This window comes from Sinocyclocheilus grahami, unplaced genomic scaffold (assembly GCF_001515645.1).
Source record: "Sinocyclocheilus grahami isolate Dianchi unplaced genomic scaffold, SAMN03320097.WGS_v1.1 scaffold136.1, whole genome shotgun sequence".
NCBI lineage: Eukaryota > Metazoa > Chordata > Actinopteri > Cypriniformes > Cyprinidae > Sinocyclocheilus > Sinocyclocheilus grahami.
In genome coordinates this window covers 346,820-359,348 of record NW_015505315.1, presented here as the reverse complement: position 1 = coordinate 359,348, position 12,529 = coordinate 346,820, and the positions used below count along the sequence as shown (strand labels likewise).

Below are 12,529 nucleotides of genomic sequence, written 5' to 3'. Positions count from 1 at the left end.
TTGAACACTTACAAATGATGTCCAGACATCACAATCACATTACAGAAAAAAAAACTGAACTTACTTGAGTATTTTTAAAGGGATTGAGGTGTCCTTGATGGCCACAATGACACCGCCATGATCCAGATAAAGAATGTGATGCTCTTCTTCAAAAACCTACAGTGAGCAAATGAAATAATCTCTTGAAGTTCATCTTCATAATTGTCATAATCAAGATTTAATGTTATTAGGGAAAATAGAGCTGAGGAAATGAGAGGCAGCAACAATCTCCAAAATCATTGAAAGGACATTAAGACTGCTACATACTGAGCGCTGAAACAGCAGCAAATGAGAGGGTGTCAAATGAAATTGAGCAGAATGGGAACAAGAGGAACAGAGATCTGAATTCAACGAGCAAACCGAACCAAGTCTGTTGGGAAAGGTGGGTGTTAAATACAAAGAGCAAACCTAAAGAGTTGTGACAAGTCACAGAAGAAGCTATAATGAAGCATTTTTCTGACACCGAAAAGTCATTGTAAAACACATTCGCAGACCATTAGTGTCTTTTCTGTGTTCATTCTCACCTGTCTCCAGGTCTTGCCACAGTCTGAGGTGATGTACATCTCCTCTTTATATTCAACCAGCTGAGACCCGAGGTTACCTGAAGAGAAGATACACACAGAATATCTCCACATAAATACAAAGAGGGAGAGAGCATCTTTAATTTTCTTCTTTTTAACTTGAGGCGAAGCAGCAATTTCCTCACTTTGTTTAATTTTAAGAGAGAAGGAGGAGTAGTCGTGAGCGAGTTGCATATAAAAAGAATGAAACTGCGAGAAAACTGGAGGCTATTGTGGATCAAAGGCTGGGAACTAGTTAGAGCTGAACATTTTACTGAGGAAGTGCACAATAATAGCAAGAGAAAGCAGGATTTTGATGGAGACTCTGTGCTCATTTTGTGCAGTGTATGTACATGTACATTTATATGGTGAGAACAAGCTTCAATGTGTTTAAAACCGGAGACTGCTCATGTGTTTGTTAGTAAGAGAAATAAGTCAAGATTGAACAAGTCACTGTGACACTGACTACGTTTACATGGACATCAGTAATCGAATTATTTACCTTATTCTAAATAAGCCAATATTATGATTATAGTGTTTACATGAGTTGCTTTTAGAATATGCCTTTCATGTTCCTGCTTTACATGTTATACATAGTTCGATTAATGGCACGTCATTACGACCCCACGTGACGCCATCCGACATCCCCTCCAGAATTTCACGTATAAACATATAGTTTGTCTTCGTGATGATGCCATGTACAGTTTTGGGTGTTTCATTTTTAATTTACAGAAAGCTTCAAGTGCAGTTAATTATTTGTACGTGCATACAGACGACGGCGGGTGTTAAAGCTCTTTTATTTGCTGTCAAATGGTTGAGCACTGCCGTGTGTGTGTATCCTGTCGCAAAATTTGATTAAGGTGTGTGCATGTCTATACTGCACTTCAGTAATGCGACTAAAATAGGAATACTCCATGTCTTCATTCGATTTCTGTTTACTTCGAATATGACTTTAGCCGGATTAAGGTAATCAAAAATCTCTTAATTGTATTAAAATTGGAGTATTGTTGTCCATGTAAACGTACTCACTGTGTGTGTGTGTGTGTATGTTATATGTCTGTAACCCTGAGGGAATGGACAGACTTAATGACCTTGTGAACTGGCAATAGCTCTAGCCTTGGATTCAAGAACATTAATGTATTGTCTTCTTCAATTCCCCATGAACCCTGTGGCAATAATGAGCAAATATTTCATATATCTGTGCCTGCCTCCTTTTGTGCCTCAGTGTGGGCTCAATGGCAGTGCACAACACTCAAAAATGGTACATCACATTAATTTTTCCCTCCTAAAATATTTCTCAGCATTCCTTTCCTTTTTTTCTTTTCTTTGTACACACTATCACAGTTTCCCTAAGCATGCAGTAGTGCAGATTTGGATCTGGAATATAATTAGCTCTTGAAATTGAAAAGGAGTACAGAGCTTCATGGTGACAGTGCTGATGTGTAACAGTGGTCATGAAAACTGACCTGCACCCATTATGAGGCCTGGGGCAGAATCTTTAGTGTGGACTGTTCCAGATACATAAGGGTTGTCAGCCCAGCGCAGGTGGAGATGGAGGTGACAGTCAGGCTAGGATGAGGAACAGAGGCAAAGAAAAATTTTTACTTTACTTTTTTTTTTTTGTACTTTGGTGATTATTACCCAATAGATATACCACCAACCAGTGCTTTACATAAGGTGTGCACTTAGTAGAAAATCTAGACTCTCTGACAAACACACAAAACCACCTTGCATTAACACACACAAATAACAGTCTAAGTTCTACAGTAAGCAGCCCATAATTTAAAATCACTTCACAAGTCGTACTACATAATGTTCCGGATAAAAGATGAATCAGAGCATGAATTTAAAGCATATTTAAGGTGCCAAAAACCTCAACAGGGTGGCAATAAAAAATAAGAAGAGCAGTAAAAATGACAAAAAAATGAGAGAGGAAGGAAGAGAGAGTGTTGATAAATGAGGAGGAGAAGAGAACAATGAGAAAAAAGACATGTCAAACGGACGGCTGGGAGATGAAGATGTGAGAAGGGTTGGCTAGACAGGCAGGAAAGGAGAGAGAAGTCGATACATGTCCTTTCAACTTGTGATTTATATCTAGTCTTGTCTTGTCTCATGTATGCCAGAAACCATATCTGTGTCTTAATTAATGGCCAGCTACCAGTCACAGTGTTTAAAATGGGCATTTATAATGATATATATCATCTCTAGCTGTGTGTGTGTGTGGATTGATGATTCAGATCGTTTTTTCTTTTTTGTCTAATGAGACAGCAGCAGAACCAATGCCTGCTCTGCACACCAACCCTCAACCACAAACAGCGGAAGATGAGTCAGATCTAGGGGTCAATGACTTCACGTCTGTGTCTGTGAGACAGTTGCGGTACAATCATTCTGAACAGGAAAAAAGCAGAGTGTGGGCTGGATATATATCTGTAGATGCATAGTGAAATAAAGTCACGATTTTGTTAGTATGACTATGCAATGAACGACATCTGCACAATTACTGTATATTTAAATCAAGGTCTGCATTGTAGCTTTTAGTTTGTGGGTATGTTATGTACACTTCTATTTAAAAGGGGTCTGTAAGAGTTTTTTCATGTTTTTGAAAGAAATGTCTTTTGCTTACAAAAACTGCTTTTATTTGAGCAAAAATACTGTAAAAGAGGAATATTGTGAATTTTATTAAAATTTTCCTATTTTAATCTTTTAAAATGTAATTTATTCCTTTGATAGCAAAGCTGAATTTTCTGCAGTCATTAATCCAGTCTTTAGTGTCACATGATCCTTCAGAAACCATTGTAATATACTGATTCGGTGCTCAAGAAACATTTCTTATTGTTATCAGTATTGAAAACAATTGTGCAGCTTAATATAAACGTATGTAAATGTTATACATTTTTCAGGAATCTTTGATAAATATAAAGTTCAAAAGAACAGCATTTGAAATAGAAATTTTTTGCAACAATGTAAGTTTTTACTGTCACTTTTGATTACCTGAATTCTTGCTGAATAAAGGTATTAATAAAAAGATTTCAATTTTTTTTGTTCTAAAAAATATCTTACTAACCACAAATGTTTGCACGGTACTATATTTATAAATATCATATGTAAGTAATATGTTTGGGAAATCAAAGTATTAACTGAAAGGTAAAAAGGGGCTTAAAAATAATGACAAAAAAACAGTCATTATTCTGCTTAACTTTTCAAAAAAAAAAAATGGGCGCGAAAGCAAGACTAAAATTAATTTAGCACTGATAGATACATAGAAATGCAAAAGACCATCTGAAAAGCTGGATTAAGGAATGAACAGGCATATTTACCTGCTTGCAGCTGGCAGGTTTGCCATTCATATCAGTTGTGGGAGGAGCCAGTGGTTCCCAGTCTCTGCCTTTGTTGTAGGTAATGAGAGTCATCACTTTTCCATCTATTTTTTGATTGGCTAAGAATACGCCCTTGATGCCACGAACCTGAAAAACATACACACACAACCAAAGGATGTGATATTCCTCAGTATCTCCCAAATCCTGTAAAGAAGCTGTAAAATATTACTAGCAAGTCAAACTATGGCAAAGTCACAACTGTCTAAGAAACTCTCCAATGTGTTAGATCAAACTTGCTTCAGTAGCACAGGAACATCAGCTTTCTAGAATCACTCATTTATTTAAACATGCTGCTGGCAATGCGTGAAGGCAGAGTTACTAGTTCACAAGCAGTCACACTTCAGTTTTATGTGTGTGTGTTATAGGTAAAGGTCTCTAACAATGTGAACTTTACAAAAGTTAAACTATGTTTAGTTCATTATGCAGAAGGTAGGATGTGAAGCCCACACTGCCTTGTTTTACACAAGCACATTGTGAGGTGAAATGCTGACCTCTAGGATGTCGATCAGGACATTCTCTTCAGGCTGCTTGGTGCTGCGGACGTTCTCCAACACAATGGAGTAATAGACTCCTTGTGGATCTGACTGGTAGAGGTTGTACGTGTCTGTTTGATACCACTCCTGCAGAGCCAGGAATACCTGATTCTCATCTGTACTCACAATTTGCACATCCTGCACAGAAAGACAAAAACAGAGCAGCAGAAAGAAACCACACAAGAAGATTAGAACCTCATGTAAAGATAAAAGTGAAATAAGTTCAATGGAAATGACAGTTTCAGTTTTCTCAGCAGGTACAACTAATTAACATCATGATTCGTTCGGGCTTGTGTCTTTGTGTGAAGAGAGATAGAAAAGCTGAACGCTTTCACTTGTGCTTACATAAAACAACCACAAATATGAATCCATGGTGATTATATTTAGTTGCTTTGAAATTAAAAGTTTATTTTGAGCTGCTGTGAAGAACTGAGTTGGAACAGGAACTGTGTAGGGAGAGATTTAGATTAAATGAAAGCATGAACAATTAATGAATCCATCCTATAATTAGCTCTTCTGATTTGCCCTTAAAAGAATACCGAATCAACATTAAGCTCCTCAGTTTTGGTAGCTTAGATGCATACAGCCGGGCGCTGTGGCAATGACTGGGTCAGGACGGGGGAGTTTGTCACCATGTTGTTCTTCCCGATAAAGTGAAAGTGGGTCGCATTAATTTAGGCACAAAGATGAAGGGTACAAGCTCAAGCCCCCAGCTGAATTCATTCATAAGAACTTAAGTGAAGAGCTAGCAAAGTCCCTGAAGGGCTGTGCAGCTTTAATGTACTTCAGAGACCAAATTCTAAGGCTATTTCTCACTTATGTCCCACTAACAGCAGTTTAGAGGCACTGAGCCCCCTCTGTGAGAGGTCAGTTACACAACACCTGTTTACTCTGGGAATTATAGGATGGAATAGGGAAGATAAGGATAAAGCAACACACTTAAAGAAGCATCTGTAACTACTTGTGTGTGTGCATGTGCATATGGACCAACGTATCTTTACTGTACATGCAGCTTCTATATAAAGAATGATAAAGAGGCTTTCTGAGTAATATATCCATGCTACATGTGCAGTATAAATAGTGTATGTCTTTATATCAGCTTCATTAAAGTCAATTATTATGACATGATTCAAATAATTTCAGTCAGAATTAAAAATATTTTTTTGTTAGAATTAAATAGCCAGACAATTTCATATTTCTCTGTGTTTTTCACTTCCCAAAAAGACAGGAGGCTTTTCTAATGCAACATAATGATGCACATTAGTTGTATAACCGACGCTGCATCTGTCTATTTTATAATTCTTGTGGTGCCACAGAGCATGACGGAAAATGTGGTCTGGTCTGTATCCTCATAACCCGCCTAAATGAGTTGTTTTCTGGCAAGATTTATCACTATTTTTCATCAAAACACAAAATGCATGTAAACTAAATGGTACCATCAACATTCACAATTTCAGCTTATTATGATCAATGACCCAACTTGGAAAGTCTTGGCTTAAAGAAAGTTTAAAAAAAAAACTTCATGAACAACTCTTCCAACTCACTGTTATAGAGACTTCTAATCCTGTTTCATCCCTGTGTTCGCTTCCTTCCTAAAATATCTTTCTATATCCACACACAAACACTTCTGAAAAGTACCAATTTCCCCAGAAGGCTTAGGCTATTCTGATGAAATGAATGCAAATATTTAATTTCAGAGAAGCTCTTATATAGAGGGGACTGCAAATGTGTACATGGCTTTTACAGACATTATTTCAAATCGAATTTACCCTTTTACCATCCTTAGTTGTCAGGAGGTTCATGATGACATCTGGAGACAAGCAATCACAAATCGTAATAGCTGATTGATTGCTTTTACGTTTGCTATGTGATTTTTCGATCAGATTTGGAGATAGTACTGAACACGTCTCTTGTCTAGAACGGCAATGTAATTCTTGGCTGTTGATTTGAAGTCAAATATGAACAGCTCATCATCTTTTAGTTAGTTGTGCATTAAAATTTTAACGATGAGGTCATCTTCCCACCAAGGCTTACACAAGACAATGAAGTCATCGCTGTGAAACTCAGCTGCTGAAAGTTCCCCTGGAGAGAGTGGAAGTTTTAAACGTGGATTATAAGATCATCTAAACAAGCACACAAACAGCAACAAGAACAACAGAACAGGAAGCTATAGGTGAAGCACTTGCGTTTTCTTTTTAAGTCTTACATTCTACTGGCTGGATAGGTCCTGTCTTTGTCTATCATACTGTGTGACAGGACACTCAGGTCCCCAGTACTGATAACAGCACTATCAGAACTTAAGACAGCACTATCCATCTGTCTCTGACAGCAGGCACAGGACCCCTATCAGCCATGACACAGCTGCGAAACATTTGTGTCTCTGCCTACAGCCACAATCCCTGAGTGCATTATCAGCAGGCTGACTCAGTGTCTAAGAAGGATGGGATAGGTAACAGTACGAATGGATGGATGGAAAGACAGGAAATCTGTATAGAAAAAAAGAAAGAAAGAAATGAAATGGCACATTATTATTAACACAGCAGAAGTTTTTGCTTTTTCTCTGTGCCTGGTGGATTCATTGTGCTCCAATAGTGGTGCATTTGAATTCTGGTCATGCGGTTTCATTCTTGAAGCGGAGAAACAGGTCTTAATTGGCCAAAATCAATAGTATTGTTTCTATTCACAGTCTGCTTCAAGTAAAAGAACACCGGGCCTTTTTAAGTGATTTTGTGTGGTTCAGGGGCGATTGCAGTTGGATTAAAATACCAACATTTATCTAAGCTGAAACATTTAAAGCAGGCTTGAAAAATGACAGATGCGTTACAAAGTTAATTTTTTCAGAATAGCGTCGTTTCTCAAGTGCACTTAATGATTGGAGATCAAGTTGATTGAAATCTGTCTACAGAAATTTGACATGATAATGTTATTTGTTCATTTAAGATGGGCTGATTCACTCCTAAAACAGACTGGCACACTTTTTCTTTAAAGGGACAGACAACCCAAAACTGAAAATTCTGGCATCATTTAATCAACCTTTCTGTGTTCCACAGGTATCAAGACATGCAGGTTTGGAACTACATGACGGTGAGTAAATGATGATACAATATTCATTTTTGGGTGAACACTCCCCCCCCCCCCCCCCCTTCATTTTCTTCAGATATAGCAAGCTTTACTTCATGCAAATTTCTAAAACAATAAACAAACAAAAATCAGTTGAGAAGAGCTTTAAAATCAGAAAGACAAAGGTTGAAAGGGAAAAAAAAGAAAGAGAAGTGGCACTTAGCCATTTAGTACCCTAGGTGTGTTACAACAAACAATTCGTCCCACTGGAGCCATGGACCATGATTAATCCATAACGTAAAGAAAGGAACTTCAGGAGAGATCTGAGACTGCATACTGGAATTGGGTTTTGCATTTTTCAAAAGGTTTTCAATTATTCACTGTGGAAAATATGGGCACAACATCAGCCAACCCCACCTCTCTCACACACTCCTGCTCTCTTCTGGGTTCTTGAACCGGGTGTCTAAAATTTGACCTATCTGCTCAGTCAAGCGACAAGCAACTAAAAGAGCAGAGCAAAGAGGGTCTAGAGAGGGGAAAAACACCAATAATGCTTTAACCCACAAAATGACACCACAAAGGGAAATGATAAATATATCCGTTCTAAATAGTCACAAAAACCCTTGCATGTTCACTTGAAGGCACTGAGCGAATGAATATATAGCATGTTCAACTTCTACAGTAATTAAATCAAAGCTTTTATCTTTTGCCATTAAGGCGAATGCCTGGTAATCTGGGGCATCTTTCTTAGTAGTACTCTTCTCTTACACTTTTCTCTCTCTCTCTTTCACTCTGTCACAGTGAATCAGTGGTTGGCACAGTTACAAATGCCATTGACAGCAGCTGCCCTACAGTCTCTCTCCTTTCCCTGCCTCCCTCTGAGGGTGAAATATACATGAAGCAGGCCCCTCTGGCCTCCACTCCAATCAATGTTATTCAATTACAGTCAGCCAGCATTTTACTGAAGCACTCCCTTGGGTTAGAGCCACAGACAGCCTGGTCAGTCATCAGCTGTAACCCTTAGCCAGCTGTCTTCATTCGCCGGCATATTACTGTCATACATCACGGCTCCTCAGTAAGTTAAACCCACATCTGGGTTGTAGTAGTGTAGTGTTTCAATGCTAGACACCAACTGTGCTCTTCAGTTCATACATATTGCTGCAATATGTCATAGTCAGTCTCCGGCTTTAAAGTGAAATCCACAACAGCTGCAGATGATAAAAGAACAATAACCACCTTCAAACAGTAACTCACATTTAGTACATAGGTCATGACAAAAACAGCAGTAACTTAAAACACAAAACTAAACATGCACATGATGCTGCTATAGTAAAAAGCACCAAACTTAATCTTAGCATTTTTAACATTTATACTCCAGTGTCACTGTTTTTTCCCCTACGTTTGTCTGTGTTTGCCAGTTTTGGACACGTGGACAGTCTGTGCATTAGTTGTGGGTATTTTTCAGTGACTATTACTGCAGGTTACACCAGTACACCAGTAGGTGGCAACAAGTGACTGTCTTTATAAGTGAGTCATTGAATTATTCATTTAACCGATTTGCTCAAACTCAGTGATTCATTCAGCAATTAAACAAACAACTGTCTTTATGATTCAGCCATTGAATCACTTACTTAACCAATTTGTTTAAAAACACTGATTTATTCAGGAACGGAACACCACTGCTACGTTAATTCTGCTTTTACTTTGTAGTCCTATTTTCTTTTGTGCAGCAACAATATACTGGCAATAATGTGTCACTCAAAGCTACTTAATATTAACCTCTTAAATATTAATTTGTTTATTGAACTGCTATTTAAAAGGAATATCCCTCTTGTGTAATTGTGGTGTTAGTTTTATTAAAAAAACAGATATGTGTCTTAATATGTGTGATACTGTTTAATTTATGGTGTTGTGATTGAATAAGATTAAATAGCAGAAAGTTAAAACAATATTGTAAACAAACAATATAGAAACACAATATTAAATATCAGTTTGCATTGCAGTATGTTTAGCACAAAAAGTTTCTTGTACACTATAAAACATTTTAAACATACAAAAAATGTTTTTTTTTGGCAAAGACTACAACCCAAAATTGCACTCAAAAGTGATTTCAGAGTAAATATTGGTCATTTTACAGCCACATTTCTGAGGACCGTACCTTTGGAAGGGCATATTTAGGGAATCTCATCTGAACAAATTCATTCCTTCGATATGAGACGTAATACTTGGTTCGATTTCCTGTAGTTACCTAAAAAGAAAAAGAAAGAAAGACAGTGTGTTTTTATTTCACTATCCCAATGATGGGGTCTTGTCTTCACTGTCAGCAATTTTGAGACAAACCACTCTCAATGTCCTATTCTTCTTTGCCATCTCAATTCACAATGTTGAGAATGTTCACAATGAAAGCTACTATTATCCCAACAGATTCAGTCGTGGGGCAGTCGTGGCCTAATAGTTAGAGAGTCGGACTCGTAACCCAAAAGGCTGCGGGTTCGAGTCTCATACCGGCAGGGATTGTAGGTGGGGGGAGTGAATGTACAGAGCTCTCTCCCACCTTCAATACCACACTGCTCCCCGGGTGCCGCAGCATAAATGGCTACCCACTGCTCCGGGTGTGTGTTCACTGCTGTGTGTGTGCACTTTGGATGGGATAAATGCAGAGCACTAATTCCGAGTATGGGTCACCATACTTGGCCACAAGTCACTTCACTTCAGTCTCTACTAGCACTGAATCAAAAGCTCTGTCTGTTGGTCTCTATGGTTCACATAAATTGTGTCCAGTCTGAAACAGCATGACTCTGACCAAACACAAACATTTCACACACTGTAGTCCTGTTTCTCAAGGGCATATCTAAATTCCTTTTCAACAGCTACAATACCTTCTAAAAGCAACTGAGCAAGTGAGGGAGATGGGTGGTGGGGGAGATTGAGAGAAATTAATATAGAACGAGCAAATGTCCTTGAGGCATTGGCTAATTATAAAAGATCAGAAAAAAGGAATACAATTTAAACAGGGATATAAGGGAAAAACAATACTGTAGTTCAAAATAAAGAATGTGAGACTAAAATTATTGTTAAATGTTACCAAAATTAAGCTAATACGCAGTATGCCCACAATATTGACAAAACTATATATATATATATATATATATATATATATATGAGGAAAAAAATGAACTTAAATGATTTTAGCAAAAGGCTGCAATATAACAAAGAGTGAAAAATTTAAGGGGGTCTGAATACTTTCCGTACCCACTGTATATATATATATATATATATATATATATGTGTGTGTGTATGTATATTATGTAGGCCTATATCCTGACAAGCAATGTGTAAACAAATGTATCAATTCTTGCATTGCATCTTAATTGGGCCTATTGTTCACTTCAGTACCCTAATGTGAGAAATTTTCCTCAAAAGCAAAATAAAAGCCTGAAAATATCCCAGCATCTAAAATGCTAACACAGCTGTGGCAGTATTTGCTTTGGAGATGAGAGACGTCATCAGCCTTTACATGTGAAAATGAACTGTCACGCTGTTAAAGGAAATCCCAGGACTGCACTTCTAAAAGCATTCACTGAGCTGTGAACTGGCCATGAGGACTAACAGGTCTAACACTTATCAGTTTTTTTTTTATATCAAACAAAGTAACAAGGTTAACTGATGTTCATGCTTTTAATGTTGGTTAAACACCTAGAGACCTGCAGCAGCATGGTCCTCGCTCTGCCATATGTGTATATATATACACACTTTATTCTGATTGGTCAATCATAACATAGTTATTTTTGAATTATGAATCATTATTATTTTTGAATTATTAAACTGTGTAACTGACTGTTGTCCCTGGCAACAGATTCCCTACAGTATATAGCTGTGTTAGTTAATAAAAACTCAAAGTCCATTTATTTATCTGGCAAGCAGTCTTGTAATAAGTGACATTCAGTGAAGTGATGTGCATTCAGACGATCATTATCACAAAATAAACCCTTTTAAGGAAATACAAGACCCTGACCAGGGTTGATTTTACCTGGTTAAAAGTGCCAGTAAAGCATTGTGTTTATCAGAAGTGACAGTAAAGCAATTTATATTGTATATCAAATAAAAGCTGTTACTTTGAATTTTCATCAAAAATATTCAAAGAATCCTGAACAATATACTTCTACAAAAATACTAAGCAGCAACATTTTCAAAATTGATGATAAAAAGAAACATTTCTTGAACATCAAATCAGCATATTGGAATAAAACATCATGCATCACTGAAGACTGGAGTAAAATTTTAAGATATATTAAAATGGTAATTGTAATGATATTGTAATAATATTTCACAATATTAATTTATTTTTGATAACTACAGATTTGGTGAGCATAAGGGACAACGTTAAAAAAAAACTTACTGACCTTGAATTTTTGATATTAGTGTATAGTGTATATATAATATATAATATATACGGTGATAATCTGCTAAACTCTCTAATGTCTGAATGGATCTCTCTGAATAAATATGTACATACATCATATGTAAAGGATATGCAACACATCATTTTACCTTCACAAATATGTATTCATCTTGCACTGAGAGGGAATTGTGGTCAATCTTCCCCAAGAACTGTGCTGTCACCATTTTATCAGAGCAATTTTGTATGAGACATGTCACATAAAGGTATCCTGGTGAAAGACAGAAAACACACACATAAAAGGGTTAGAGGAAAAGTGAAGGTAACAATTTGACTTTCAAAACTTTGAAAGGAATTTCATTTCTATGTCTGATCATACAGCTTTTGTAAGTGAGTGTTTGGAAGCCATTCCAAAGGTGAATGGAGTGAAAGATATCTGCAAAAAAAAAAAACACATGGAGCTCTTAATAAAATTAGCTGAAGCTGATCCTCACTGGGCACATTGCTTAGCTCCAGAATGGCAGAAAATTAATTATGGGAAAACAGTGCCGAGGTGCCCTG

At 37.1% G+C, this 12,529-nt stretch overlaps 1 protein-coding gene across 3 annotated transcripts in view; it reads right to left on the bottom strand.

Moving 5' to 3' along the window:
* LOC107590992 (VPS10 domain-containing receptor SorCS2-like) overlaps positions 1 to 12,529 on the bottom strand; it is a 172,458-nt gene that overhangs the window by 12,782 nt on the left and 147,147 nt on the right. For all 3 annotated transcript variants that reach the window (XM_016279969.1, XM_016279970.1, XM_016279971.1), the window contains exons 7-13: positions 12,121 to 12,239; positions 9,728 to 9,817; positions 4,468 to 4,647; positions 3,917 to 4,063; positions 2,066 to 2,168; positions 564 to 640; positions 65 to 156 (exon numbers count right to left, since the gene is read on the bottom strand). In XM_016279969.1, the coding sequence (XP_016135455.1) occupies positions 65 to 156; positions 564 to 640; positions 2,066 to 2,168; positions 3,917 to 4,063; positions 4,468 to 4,647; positions 9,728 to 9,817; positions 12,121 to 12,239 (808 nt within the window). The remainder of the gene's footprint in view (positions 1 to 64; positions 157 to 563; positions 641 to 2,065; positions 2,169 to 3,916; positions 4,064 to 4,467; positions 4,648 to 9,727; positions 9,818 to 12,120; positions 12,240 to 12,529) is intronic.